Here is a 15,090-nt window from a genome sequence, read left to right as displayed (position 1 = left end):
TCACGCTATCTTATTTTCGGCCGGATAGATTCGTGCAACTTCTTAGTCTAATACCGATCCTAATCTTACTCTTATACTATCTAGTCTCAGGTTGTTTAACTAGTCTCTGCTAGGCTCAATAGATCTAGGGTATACTGGTTTATTGCGGCTGCTGAAGTGCTCGGGAGAGTCCAACTAATTTCTAAGTTAAATTCAAATCTCTCTGGTGCTGAAATTACAAGTAACTTCAGCACTTACAAATAAGTGGGTTGTTAGTTAGATGGATCATGATTGGTTAATATTAAATACTTTACATTGGTAAAACATTTAATTTATCCAATCATAAAATATAGTTTAGATCAGGTTCCAGTTCTTACTTTTAAGATGAAGTGACCTGCAAGTGCTGATCAATTAGAAGTGATTTTTGAGATTGCCTTGAATTTGACTCAAGTCAGGAGCCGTTTTTGGAAGTTGTTCTTTAATTGAAGTTTTCGTGGATTTGTTCTCTACCCTTGTGATAAGCAAAGTTATTGCAACCGGTTACTAGACCATTTTCTGGATATAACTATGTCACAGGATTTCGTATGAGTGATTTTGTATAAATTGCTTTTTATAACTTTTTGATTGAATGATTTGTTTGGCTTATTTTGAATCGTTTTATTTGCCTCGTGATACGTCGTTTCAAGAGCGGAATTATATTTTTGATGCGTTCTGCGTTAAATTTTTTGGATTTGTAAGAATAAAATTAAAATCATTTGCTAAAAAGAAAACGAAGTACGCGCTCCGAAAATAAATTCCAAGTGGCGCAATTAAACATCACTGCAGATGGCCTAGATAGGCAAGTGCCGAGTGCTCAATGACCAAAAAAGACAAAGTGATATAGTACGACAATTATTTTTGGGATAATGTTGGATAATGACTGTTTGGCTCCCATATTTAAGAAATTTTAAAATTAATTATGCCGAAACAGTGATTAATAGATAACTAATTACACTTGCGAAAACCAGCCTGACAAATTCTTCTCTTTTTTCCCTTTTTTGTTCTCTTAACTTCTTCCAGGTTCCTTCCTACTTGGCCTAGGGTTAGCGCTTTCGCCTTTTTACCCTTAGGTCTGGGGTTCGAGTATGGGCCGGACCTTATATTTCAGTATGCATGCAATTGAAAAAAAAATAGGTAAAAATTGAACTTTTTGAATTTTGTTTTCGATTTCTTATGTTTTTTATGTTTGTCGTGTAAAGCAAGTGGTGAGAAGCTCAGCTTCGCCTCTGTGTATACAATAGATGCCACCTTCATCTTTTCCACGTGCTTCAATTGAATTCACAGGTCATCTCTGATCCTGGCGTTCTTGCAAACTTTTATTTTAAGTCGGAAAGTGTATAAATTTAGGTTTTTGAACGCGTTGGTGTATGGTGGGTGGGGTTGATGCAATTTAATTTTTTAGATTAAATGGTCAGTAGTAAATTGACATAATTCCCGACTAAAGAGTTGAAAACTAAAGAACAAATACATGTAAGTTGTAGAAAGTGGGGGTTGCAGACATGGCCGACAATCAGGGCGACTTCCTCTCCGAGGAAAACTTGTGTGGCCAAACTATCCTCAAGTTGGTGTCCCGGGGGAATGCGATCATAGCTGAGATACTGAGACTGTCCGACTTCATCCCCCCAGTTTTTAATGGCCAGGGGGACCATGAGAAATACGCACCCCTCCTTATGGACTTCCACTATTTCACGTGAGTAAAGAATTGATTATTTGAAGAAAAGAAGTTGTAATGGGTGATGCATAATAGAAAGGACCAACATACCAGCTGTTCAGCTCGTTACGGAGGACCGCGGTTGTGTCCATGGTTATAATTAGATGCAATCTTTTTGGTTATTTTCCTGGGCTGGGTAATGATGCCTCGCCCTTAAGCAACAAGTACGAAGGGCTTTTCGATTGACAGGTAAAGACTTGGCCACTTCAACGTAGCTCAAAAAATATACATCTCTTTTGTTGAGAGCTAGAAAGAGCATATCTGATTTTGAAGTACATCGATTATGTAGAGTTATGGACACGGCAGCCCTTGCAGGTAGTATTGTACAAGTATAGGCCACAAAATGTAGCCCAAAATTAAAATGACATTTGTTCTTAGAATATCGGAGAGCTTTGAGAAGAGTTACAGTGGGAACGGGAAGCTGGTGGATCTGAACGAGGAGTTCCGAGACAACCACAAACTCATCATAGAGAGGTTCTACCTGGTGTTCGAGAGTGTGTACAAGTACGTGGACGACCTGAACAAGTATGTCACTCAGCTGTCAGAGGGCTCCTTTGTGCAGGAGACGGTGGACAGTGTGATCAAGACTATAGAGGGCAAACAGTTGCTGGCAGAGGCAGTCTACATCTACGGGGTGATGCTACTGCTCTTGGACATCAAGGTACCCGGTGAGTGCACATTGAGAACATTTGGGGGAAATAGTCTCTACTCAGAGCTAAGAATTTAGAAAAAAAGAACTTATGTCAAGTGAACCGGCTTCTTAGTAATTTAAGATTTAATGATTGGTTCTAATATAGTTTCAACATAAAACCATTTATAAACGACATAGCGGACTAAGGCTGTCGCGTGCGTTTCAGCTCCTAGATGGAACTGATATTGATATAGTCTTAATAAAGACATCTTGGCTTTTCTTGACGAGAGTTAATTCATGGACCAGGATGTGGTTGGAAGCACCAGTCTGCTTCCTGTAGAGGGACCGGAACTAGTAGCCACTCAACTTTCGTTCACCTTGGTATCTTCTGTGCACGTTTGTATGTTCTTCGAATGAGTCTCTTTTTAGGAGACGTGAGGGAGAAGATGCTCGTGTTCTACTACCGCAATGGAGGCACACACGTGTCCACAGACTCGCACATAGACGAAGTGTGCAAACTACTGGCCTCCACCGGCTACATCCACTCCTCCTCTGTGGACAAGCAGAGTGTGCGGCCACAGGACTACCCGGAGAGTTTGTTCAGAAGGGTCCCTCTCAACGACTACTTCCTCCAGATTGTATGTGGCAGGATGGAGTCGGATGACTTGTACAATCTCATCTCCTTCTACCCAAACCCCACACACAGGTGACTCAAAGAGAAGACATGAGATATATTCCACGAGTCCCCCACCCCCCGTTCAAAAGGATTGGGGTGGGGTGGGGTGGAGACGAAAAGCTGCCTCAATAATGCTCGCAAATGTATCAATGTCTGCAAAATGCCTCAATCAGTAGATCAATGGCCGGAAAAATATTTATGGATTCCAAAACGTTTGATTGTTCGTCTATATGGGTTGAGATTAGCCGCTTGATACCATACGGGCTGTGGGAAATCTATTGAGAGATCCCAGATATTTCTTTCGTCAACTGTTGACCTATAATAGCAGCAAGCGCATAATAGCAGCAGTTTCTGTCGAATAATGAATTGGAACCCAAATCGCTCGTCCGTTCAATTGTGAATAAACAAAGATTGAAAACTATTGTGGGAAAGTGAATAAACTGGTTCACCACGTTGTGATCAAAATAAGCGCAGTTAGAAGGCTGCCAAAAGTTTTCATTATGGACCTGTTTTACATTGCGGTGGTAATAAAAAAAGCTTTTAGAAATCTTAATTGAGAATACTTTTGTTCTATGTATGTATGTATGTATGTATGTATGTATGTATGTATGTATGTATGTATGTATGTATGTATGTATGTATGTATGTATGTATGTATGTATGGTGTTGTAGGAGTCATGCATTGTCTGGACAGGCCTCTATGATCTACGTGATGCTGTACTTTGTGCCTGAGTTGCTGCACTCGGACAGTGCCAAGATGAGGGGAATAGTGGACAAGTTCTTCCCAGACAACTGGATCATCAACCTCTACATGACCATCCCAGTCAATCTGGCAGAGGCGTGGGAGCCATACAAGTACATACGCTTTTCTTCTTGTCTCTAACATATACTTACTAGCTATTTCCGTTTGTAGACTTAAGATGACTCATGGGTTATAGAGATTTGCAAAGATGTTTATACATGTACAATGGTCGTTAGTAATTCTACTTGTGCTGTTTTCGATGAAAGTGTGTATTTTATTCACTTATATTCGGGCCCGTTTTTTGACCCCCTTACATTTTCTGTGAGCCTATTATTGCAATTGTTGAGGGGTTGGCGGGAGGTGGAAAAGAAAAGAAAGAGCAGCTGTGTTGCTTTGTTCAAGGGCAGCTCGTCTAGCTTTGGCACAGAGTCTGATGCTAGAGAACGTGAAGCGACTGTCGCTGAAGATGCACAAGAAGATGGGCGAGTGTGGGGTGAGTGTGAACAACTTCCTGAAGGAGGGGGTGCTGACTGTGAACTACCTGTTGGACAACAGAGACAAACTGCTCAACTGTATCCGGGAGTCAAACACCACACTCAAGTGGATGCTGCTGCACAACAGCAAGGTACATGCAATGCAACAACCATATGCTCACTATGCTATTCCGAAACACTCACACTCAACAGGGCCCCCCATTTATGTACTAGTTAAATCAGATATCAAGACATTCAGACCATATGACTACTGCCCGCTGTACTTAATAATGTTTTTTTTTATATATCATTAGTAGCTGTGCAAAAAGTAGCAGATAAAAGCGAGTAGATTTTGGTAGATTTAAAAATTTCAAAATTTGGAAGTAATACAGAGTAATTTGAAAATGCAACTGAACAATGGAAACAGGGCTGTAATGTCGATTGACTACCCGGTGGAAATATCACTTGACTAATTGAAAGTCATAATGATGGTCTCTGAAATTGATGATACAATTACTCATAACTTTTTGCGCAACATTTAGATTGTAGTTTGTCGATAATATATGCATCATGAAAGGTCAAAATATGATATCAGCTCGTATGTTGGTTCTTTCCGTTGTTATAAATAGTCTCATCTGTTGAGTGGCTTGGTCCAGTAATGAATGTGGGTTATGAGTGGAGATGGTTGAGTGTGTTTCAGATGGCACAGGCAACCAACCGAATGAAGCAGTACAAGACAGTGCAGGAGACCATCTCCACCCACTCACACTTCACACACGAGGCTGTGCTAGAACTCCTCATGAACAGTGCCCAGCTGGAACTCAAGGTTCAAAACTCTTCTTCTTTTCAAACAGAACTTGAAACATTTGAGCCAGTTCGGCATTTAGCAACAATCCCGCTCACCAATTAAACCCCTTCGCTATCTAAACACTCACGCTATATCTGTTGAGTCCATTCAACATCCATTTTTCGCCAGCAAACTTTATTTTACAGCAGCCTTTCAACCTCATTTTTGGAAAGTTTTTATTCTAAAAAAAATCAAAGAGTTCACAAATGATTTTGAGATTTATGACACTGCCGAGCTAGCGAGCGTAGTGTATTAGTTTGAATCTTCTTTTTCCTCCAATATAACTCGCAAATAAAATCGCTCAATTGGTGGCACTTCTGAAACAATCACGATCTGTAGCAATGGAATTTTCAAAGCGTCTCTTCTCTGCTTTTTTGTGGATAGTGTTTATTGATCGTTAAGCATCTAAGACCGAGAGAGAAGGCCGTGGGACTCCAAATCTAGAGGTCATCGAAACGAACCCGGTACGTAGCAAAAGTTTTAATAATTCGAGACTTGCTTTTTATTTTTTCACTTTACAGAGCTGCTTTTTTGTCGTTTTCCCTCTAGTGTTTGCGAAGCGCAGCTTAGCTTGCGTGCTAAGCCTTTGACACTCCCTTGTTGAAATTTTATAGTAAGTGCGCTTGTCCAGTGCTGAATTTTCACTGCCAGAATGACCGAATGCTAAAATATTTAATACCAATAAGATTTCTGTATTTGAAAATCTGAAATGAATGAAAAGGGAAATTAAGTGAAACTTTGAAGGTGTTATTGGTTGAAAGTTTTCGCGCATTTAGTCTTCTTCGTCCGCATAAGGATTTTTCAAGGTTCTTGAGATAATGAACTACAGATTTGAACAAAAGCGAAGTGTCGTGTGTTATTACGAAGATATTTTTTTCTAACTCAAGTTGCAAATAAAAGTACCCATTTGGTTGAATTTTTGGTATGAACCAATTTTATCATTTTTTCAGCTTATTTAAGCAAAAAATATATAATGGCATATGTTGCTGCTTTATTTGCTTTATTTTTGGCTAGTGTTAGTTCCTGTTTGTAAAAACATGTAACATGAAAATGTATGGGATTTGTTGTTTTCCGTTTTTTCGCTTTGGAAAATTTTTGAGCTCTTTTATGAACTTTCAATTTTTCTCAAAAACTACAGCTAATTTTCAAAATGATGAGACCAAATGAAAAAACGGCTGCTCTTCTATGTGCCTGGATGTTTCGCTAGTCTCTTTTCATTTTATTTCATGTTCTATGGCCTTCGTAATTTTCAATAGGAGGATTTTTCGCATATTTGTTGTGAATTTTTCTCATTCTCTCAAATATTAAATGCACAAATCCGAGATAGAAAACAAGTTATGGCCTCAAACAAGACCATTTTTTGAGATTTTGGTTAATTTTAAAAAGTTTTACGTCTTTTCTCAAAAATTACCCTGCCAAATCGCAGATGAAGGGTTTAACCGAAAGAATAAAACCAGTTATGCGAATCTTCCTTGTGCAAGCGTCTATGTCCTGCTTTTCAAAAAAAGAATATGGCCTTAGGAAATGTCCAATTTTTGAACTTTTTTGGAAACTTCTTTCTTCTTCAAAAAGTAACCTACTGATTCTGAGGTTGATAGTTCATTTAAACTAACATGGTGCTTATATTTTCCCCCCGTAATCCTATTTTTTTTGTAGAAAAACCGAGATGGACTTCCGGAAAATTCCTTATTGTTTGAAACTTTTACTTTTAGAAATTTTGTCATTATTCTCGAAAACTACTGATTAAATCTGATAATGAGGATTCAATCTAAAAAATCAGGGTTTCAGAAATCTTCAATCTAAAAATCAGAGTGTGGAAAGCAGAGGCAATTTCCATGCTTAAGTAGAGAAAATTTTATGGATTTAGGAAAATCAAACTTTTGAACGATTTTTGGGATTTTTTTGATTTATTTCGCCAATTATCCAATCAAATCTGAGGAAAAATTTTCAATCGAAAGAAAAAGTAGGCGTTTAATTCCCTACTTAAGAAGAGGGTTTAGCGTAAAGTCCATTTTTTTGAAATTTGGAAATTTACGCATTTCCGTATCAGTACAATATATGGTTTAAAACATTAGAACAGGTAGGTTCAGCTGTAACTGGGCCACTAGTTTACTTCCAAGCTACCGTGGCGCAGATGCGAGGACGTGGGACTCCTAATCATTAGGTCGGATATTCAAATCTGGAACATTTAAATAGTTCTATTTTTTGGTCGAATTTTTGCTGCATAATATTGGCAAATTGATAGAAACTATAGCTACTTTTTTGGTGGCTAGTTTTAGTAAAGTTACAAACAGTAGTGGTAGAGATGTGAGATTGTGATGCTCCTAAACTAAACACCTTTTTTTTCAACCAAGGTTTGTTTTAAATTTTTTCCGTAACTCACTTTGTTTTTGCATTTTCCTTGCTTATGTTTGCGAAGCGCAGCTTCGCCTCTGTGTTAAAATTTTGATTTCACTGCTTTCTAACCTGTATTACTTGACAAGGTAGCTGTTTCTTTTGATGGACGGGGTGCTATCAAACCAGTAAAAGTTCACTTTTTGGTGGCATTTTTGAATCTGTATGATTCATTAGCACTACAATATTGTGCTTTGAATTTTGGTTAGTATTAAAATGAACACAGTTGATGCTTTCTTAATTCGTCAATTGAGCTGGAAAAAAATTATTCCAACTCGATATACTTCGTGAGATTTTCGAAATGCATAAATTATGCGCAATATGGTTTTTATACATTTTAATTAGTTGCATGCAAAATTGGTGGAAGTTGCCTTTAGTTTTTTACATTTCAAATTATTACATGCAAAATTTGAGTTTTTATGCATTTTACAGCTAAATCTCTGTGGCTTTCCCAAACTTAGCTTTAGTTTTATTTACATTATTTGAAATTCATTATTTGAAAAGCACATGTCTATATGGAAGACGACTAGTCCAAGTAGCACATGTCTATATGGAAGACGACTAGTCCAAGGATTGAGATTCAAATCTCGCGTAGATGTCATTTAATGTTCAGAGCTAGTTTTTAAGTGTAAAGAACGAAGTGATTTTCATTTTTATAGGAACTGATGATTTTTTAATTGGACCAGACGTGTGGAAGGGTATCCGCTTGATTGGTAGCTAGTGCTTTAATGCTATCAAGAGCACTTAGCAATGATGTGAAAACTTGAGACTCTTAATCACCAAGTTAGTGGGTAGATTCCTGTACTTAACGAAAGTTTTGCTATTCAAGACTAAAGTTGGATTTTTCATTCCATATTAGGATAGAATACACCTAGTGAAGATCCTTGTATAGGCCGTGATGTTTTTTTTTCAGGAGAAAGTCGCGCGCAAATTTGATTTTTCGCGGTTTGAGTTTGATTTTACTCAGGTCAGTTCATTCCTTGCTTGAAAGGAAAGCAAACTCGACTATCGAAAAGCAAGAGCTTAAAATTCACAAAAAACGTGATCGACTTCTAATTTTGAAAGTGGTTTTTAATTTTCAGATTTCCCAGGGGAATAAAAACTTCAACTACTGATCCATTTTTCTCAATCCTGAATTGTTATGTCAATTATGAATTGGTCTTGATAATCAAAGAGCTATAAGGCCATATATATTCGTACGTAAAAATCCAATTTTCTCAAATTGGGTTAATTTTATCGAGAAAGTGTCAATCATTACTTGCTCTTGAATTTTAAGGAGCTTTAAGGTCATCTATTTTTTTTTGAAATTCGAAAATTGATTTAAAAAATAATTATTATAGTTTTTTTTTGTTTTATTGCGTTCATTGACCCTTTTCCATTTGTTTGTTGGTTGTGTTCAATTAAATATCTTTTCGCGTGTAAAAAGTAAATCAGAAAACAGTGTTATCATTTTTAAATGGCTTGATCGCGCATCTTCTGAGAACTTTAATGCAGTGCAGGCATGTTTAAGATGTCAGTTAGAGACCTACTTTTATTACTGCTTGTATAATTTTTTGTAGATGTTTTTCAACAATGCCACAGTTTTATCTGACTATTTTTTTTTCGTTTTTCCTCAGCCCAAAATTTGCAAAGCTCTGCTTCTTTTTTCTTTTGCTCTGAGTCGTTTTCATTTTGCTCCGAGTCGTTTTCATTTGCTCCGAGTCGTTTTGGGGTTCAAAATTATTTTGACAAGTGTTTGAAACTCAGATTTTTATTTTCCCCATGTCGTTTGTGGATTCAAAATAGTTTCCTGGTTTTGGCAATTGGTTAAAACGCTCTGAAATATGCGGTGGATGAAGTTTGCTTTTGTAATGATAAATGAATTATTGGGTGAAGAGAGTTAATTAAACTAGTGAGTGTTGTGTTTAGGTGAAGCGAATGTTCAAGCAGTTGTTGGCGGAGAAGATTAGTCACTGGACTAGACTGAGGAGTGAGTGTGAGGGGAGGATGGACGAGTTGAGTGACGTGTTCAGTGGGGTGAAGCCACTCACCAGAGTAGACAAGAACGAACACCTCACTGGGTGGTTTAAACAGGTACACTTCTAATAGGCAGTCACTTCAGTGTCTGTAACAACCCACCCCTGCCATCACATGACCAGATGGTTGTAAACCCATGGTGGTAATAGCATTTTAATGCTACTGGTGGCGTTTTGATGCTACTGGTGGCGTTTTAATGCTACTGGTGGCGTTTTGATGCTACTTGTGGCGTTGGGGCTGAAATAATTAGCCTCCGAATTAGGCCTCTGGCCAGTTTATTGAAAAGAAGCAATATTTGTGTTTTTGTGGATCCTTCAATAAAAATCTAAGCTTGCTATTTTGATGCTTAACCTGAAACATATTGTAATATGGGTGAAATCGTCCTGCAGTGATAGTTTTGAATTAACTCATGACCATCTATTGAGGTAGTCAGTGGTACTTTTTCAATCGAGAATCAAAAAAATTTGGGAGCATTTCAGCAAGCGAATGTAAATTTTTCAAAATGATTTTCTAAAAAGTGCTTTTTTATCAAGTATTTAATGTGTTCTTTGAGCGCAAACATAATTACCTCTATGATTAGAGAGCGTTATCAAATTGGAACATAGGACTTTTTTCAGGCCAACTACTTGTTTAACAAAATCAGCTGAACCATATGACCAACTCTTCGATTCTGTCAACAACAGGCTTTTAAAATGCCCTTTTTATTCGAATTTTTTATTGGCTGTGGATTTATCAACTCTGATATGGTTTTTCAGTTTTATCATTTATTTCTAAGTGTCATTGAATGCGGTGAAGACATTTATATAGGGCGTGATAATTTTTTTTAGAAAAAGTCTTATTTTGATTAGACCAAATTCGATATTTTGCGGTTTGCCTTTCGAATTTTTAAATTTAATTGAAATTCTATGACCAAAAGGAAGGCGAATTACGCTCCCTAAATGAGAAAGCAAAAATGGCGCGATAAACGTGAACGACTTTCACGAAAGCGGATTTCAGTTTTTAGATATCTCAGGGGAACAAAAAAGTTGCCAATTGATTCAGTTCTCTCTAGTGTTATGAAAACACTCTTGTTCACAATTGTTTTCACGCAAGCAAAGCTTGTGTAATAGTATAAATTCTCCTTTTTTCCAACCTAACAATTATTGTTGCGAATCAAATTTTGTTGCGACAAAATGTGTTCATTTTAAAAGTGTTCATTTTGATCAATAACCAGCTATTAAGTACAGCCAATGCTAAGGACATTAGCACAGATCATTTTTTTACAAATAGCTCTTTAGCTTCAAGGTATCTTAGATCTATAGCGTATAGGTAGGGAAGGAGACCCGCAACAAAATAAGAGGGATCGAATCTGGGCAGGGTTGGATGTTTTTGATGAATTTTTTCATATACTAGTTAAAATGCGTCCGCTCTATAAATTGAGGCTTGTTGGTTGCTAAATTGTTTTTTTAATTGATTGGTACTGCTAATGCGTCATAATTGGCTTGCGTCACTTAGCAATTATGTAAACTCATAATTGGCGTGCGTCGCTTAAGAAAATTAGTTGACCGACTCAAAGTTTTACTCATTAACTTTTCCCAGTAGCGTTATCGTTCATATTTTTGCTTGTGTGCAAAGTGCAACTTCGCCTGTGTTGAAATTTACTAAGCTTCAAAGAGATGTATCTATGGGGGTATAGAATTTTTAATGTGTTGGGGTGTAGAGTTTTAATTTCTTTTTGGACTATTTTTTTCGGCATTACTGTTTTCTGCTCAATTATTGTCGGCTTAGTTAGGCGGCGTAAATTATGTATCATTGCTTATTCAACCTAGGCAGTTGTCCTAATCGGCTCGTTTTCCTCAAAAAGAAATAATGCTAATCAAGCTAATTGAATGAAAATTTCGCTGGTTTTTTCCGACTTTTTCAAGTGTAAAAAAGTGAAGTGGTTAAGTGTCAAAGAACGTACTTAAATCACTTATGTTGGTCGTAACAGATATGTTATTGGTCTCGCTTTTTTCAGGAAAAAATACTATAAATTTTATTCACGCTCAAATTTGATTTTTTTTTTTGCTGTTTGGTTTTTGATTTCCTTTCAAGTTCAGTTGATTTCATTTGTTAAAAAAAAGCAAACTCCGCTATTGAAATGCCAAAATTTTGAGACCACGGAAACTTTGAACGAATTCTAATTTTGAAAGTGGATGTTATTTTTAGAGTTCCCAGTGAAATAAAAATACTTATTGATCCAGTTGTCTTACTTCTTGATGCAGTTTTAAAATACTTATCGATCCAGTGTTCTCACATCGCGTTAATTTTATCAAAACAAGTATCTATCATAAACTTTTCAAATTTGAAGAGTTTTTTGGGGTATATCTGATTTTACGAAATTCAAAAGTTGACGTTTTTCAAAAATAAGCGAGTGTTTTTATTGTTTGCTAGTTAGCTTCTTTAACACTTTTCCAACTGTCCTTTTTTTTTCTAGGTCGTGATTTTTTGTTTTTAGATTTAAGTTCAGCTCATTTCCTTTGTTAAAACGAAGGCAAACTCCACTATCGAAATGTTGCGAAAAATGTGGATGGCTTCTTGCTTCAAGCATGTACTTCCTAGAAATAAAAGTTTACATTTTGATCCAGTTTTCAAAAGTTCAAGCAAAATGTTTGAAAGATGAAACAATTCTTGAAGAGCAAAGCGCTTCAACGTGTTATATTTTTTCATCGAAAGTTGAAAATTGTTCTAAAATTTTTTCGCTGTCCTTGAGTTTTTTTTGAAAATTTTTCAACCATGTGTTGACTTGGTTTTCAAAATTATTTCGACTCTCTTTTGTGCTTTTTTCCTCTCTTTTGTGCTTTTTTGCGCTCCCCTGTTGGGGAAGGTAGGGTACGTGCCATTTGCGGCTGTTTGTACATCTGTCATGTCCACCACTGGAAGGCGGCACTTTTGGACCCCCTCTTTTTGTAGGGTAGCTTGCCAATCTTAGTTTGTGTTGTATCATGAGTTTAACGTTGTTTTTCTGGGGGAGAACTAGTGGCGCATTTCGAATGAAGTGTTTTGTTGCAATTAGTGCTTCTTGGCTATAATGTATCAAGATGCTCTTCGATCTTGCGAACTCATTTGAAACTCCTTCACTGTCGCTTGCCCTTGCTGAAAATGGTTTATTTGGTATATCTTAAAAATAACACTAATTACATGAGGGAAGTTTTTGTTAATTAAGCCTGTTTATTTCATCGTGTCGGACTATGCATTGAATGACTATCAGATGGGAAGAGAAAAATAGTAACTAAGCTTGGCTTGCAATTATAGGTGTGTATTTAAGGTGAAGTCGCAGATAGCAGCTCTGAATCACGAGGAGTGGGTGGCTGCAGGCAGGAACATCCAGCAGCTCAGCCAGGCTCTGGAGGAGGTGCAGGAGTTCCACCAGTTGGAGTCCAACCTATACGTCAAACAGTTCCTCAATGACACCAGGCATGAATTTTCAATTGTCAATCAATGTAGCGAAGGCATTCATGAAGATCGTGATGATTTTTTTGCTTTCTTTTTTAGGAAAAATTTTCCAGGCTCAAATATGATTTTTCGCCTTTTGACATTTGATGTCTTTTTGAGTTCACTCCTTTTCTTTTGTTAAAAGGAATTCAAGTTACGTTCTCCAATTAAGAGAACGTGAATTAGTTCTAGATTCAAAATTGGACTTCCGTTTTGTGAATTCCGAGTGGAAAAAATTTCCTATTGCTCCAGTTTTTTTTTTTCAATCAGGTTAAGTTCTTTTAATTTGAAAGTTGCAACGTGTTCGAACAGATCCTTGATTTCGTCTACACTTTTCTAACTGTCTGTTGGCTATGTTAAAATTGTTTAGGAAAACTTTAAGAAACATTGCATCTATCATGTAAGGAAACCTAAAAAGGTCCGTACGAAACACGATTAGGTCTATATATTTAGCTCTAAGTTACTTCCTTGGAATACCCGGGGCTATAAGTTCTGAAAAGTCGTGTGAGTTATATTCTAAAACGATCTTACTATGCAATTGTGCGTTGAGGCAACAATTCTGAGTCAAGAAAAATGAGCCAAGAATTGTTTGTAATTCATTGTGGTAACTAACAATACCTCTGAGGTTTTATAGTGAAAACTGAAGTGGTTTCGAAAGAGTTTAATTAACCATAATGAAACCGTTTCTTTTCTGTTGTTAGTTTGTTACTGACTGTGTTCTTAGCCACAGGCCTGAGAGATTGACTCTCTTGGATTTCTAAAAGGTCACGTATTCTTTGACCTTGGTTTTTATAATAGAATTATATAATTTATAGATAACAATATGTATAGCACTATCAAGGTCAATATGTGATGACTATCTGATTACTGCGATAGCAGTGGCAGATGTAAGTAGCACTATCAAGGCCAATATATATGAGGACTGCATAGTTACTGCAATGGCAGTAGCAGTTGCGGTACCACATACCCCCTCGATCAAGAAAATTTTTATACTATGTTATTAAAATTTTAAATAATAATGAATAGGAGTTTTAGAACTCAGTTTAAGAAGTTTTGGCTTTGTGTATTAGATAACTCATTTTCCATCTCTCTCTTCATGTTCCTCTTCCAACTGTAACGGGATTCTCCACTCGGCGTTCCATGAACGGGTTATGTCTAGAGCTTCGCTGCCAAACTTTCTCCTAAATAGATGTTTTTCCAGCAGACCAAATTTTGTCTCCACCGAATTAGAAGCACCAGGTTTAAAATTTGCAAGCTTGATTCTATATGCTTCGAGCGCGGCTTGGTTCAAGTCCAATAAGTTATTCTGGAACGAGATTGATTTCACTGAATGCTTAATCGGGTTTCCGTATCTGGATGGTCCCTTTTTCGATCTCCCGCTTTTCCGTACTGATGTTTCCTCAAGTTCGGATTCGTCAGAAAACCCCGGAGGATTCATCAATTCCTCGTCGTCTCTCGCATCCTCTCTCGAATGCAGTATCTCTGCCGCCGCGCGCTGAACTCCTCGTTCAAGTACTTGATCCGCTAATCGATTCCAGTCATTCGCCGATAAATCCTTACTATTGAAAGTGTCGAGGATTGTTTCAGGAGATGTAGTGCGTGTAATTTCTTTCTTGTTCTTGATAGTGTTCGACGAACATGCGTGGTCTGGCGCCTTCGGTTCGATTACTTCTGCTGCTGACGCAGCACTTTTATTCTGTAATATGACTTGTTGTGCGTCTTTCGTCGAGATTGGGCTCACTTTAGCCTTATTTGATTTCGAGAATGGTCCAGCCAAGTTTGGCTTCGCTCTTCGTACCGCCAAATTCAGTCCACCGCCTTGTAGGGTGTCTTTTGAAGTGATCACCGTTGGGCTATCCTGAAAATTTTCCTTCGCTGCACCTGGCTGCTCTAGCAATAAGTCTTCATCCGACTGACTCAATTCAGCCTCATCTTGTTCGTCTGATTGTCGCCTCGATTGCCTCTGTTGTTTTTTCTTAGGCTCTTCTCCCGATGGGGATCGTCTATTGTTGTTTTTCTCCTTATCATGCACCGCAACCTTAACCTTTGCAATATCGCTTTTCCGGTAAATGGACCCTGCAGCCGTCTTAATTGTGGAAGGCGTTTCGGCCACGACCCTTCCCTTTAGA

At 37.5% G+C, this 15,090-nt stretch overlaps 1 protein-coding gene across 1 annotated transcript; it reads left to right on the top strand.

Moving 5' to 3' along the window:
- The first annotated feature begins 1,423 nt into the window (after positions 1–1,423).
- LOC134839981 (WASH complex subunit 5-like) lies at positions 1,424–13,722 on the top strand. Its single transcript, XM_063855610.1, has 9 exons — positions 1,424–1,708; positions 2,108–2,397; positions 2,790–3,066; positions 3,709–3,891; positions 4,181–4,403; positions 4,952–5,077; positions 9,401–9,565; positions 12,795–12,943; positions 13,686–13,722. The coding sequence occupies exons 1-9, from the start codon at positions 1,518–1,520 to the stop codon at positions 13,720–13,722; spliced, it is 1,641 nt and encodes a 546-aa protein (XP_063711680.1). The 5' UTR covers positions 1,424–1,517.
- Positions 13,723–15,090: the final 1,368 nt, after the last annotated feature.

This window comes from Symsagittifera roscoffensis, chromosome 2, assembly GCF_963678635.1.
Source record: "Symsagittifera roscoffensis chromosome 2, txSymRosc1.1, whole genome shotgun sequence".
NCBI lineage: Eukaryota > Metazoa > Xenacoelomorpha > Acoela > Convolutidae > Symsagittifera > Symsagittifera roscoffensis.
The sequence above is the reverse complement of the archived record's forward strand: the minus strand, read 5'-3'. Positions and strand labels throughout refer to the sequence as shown.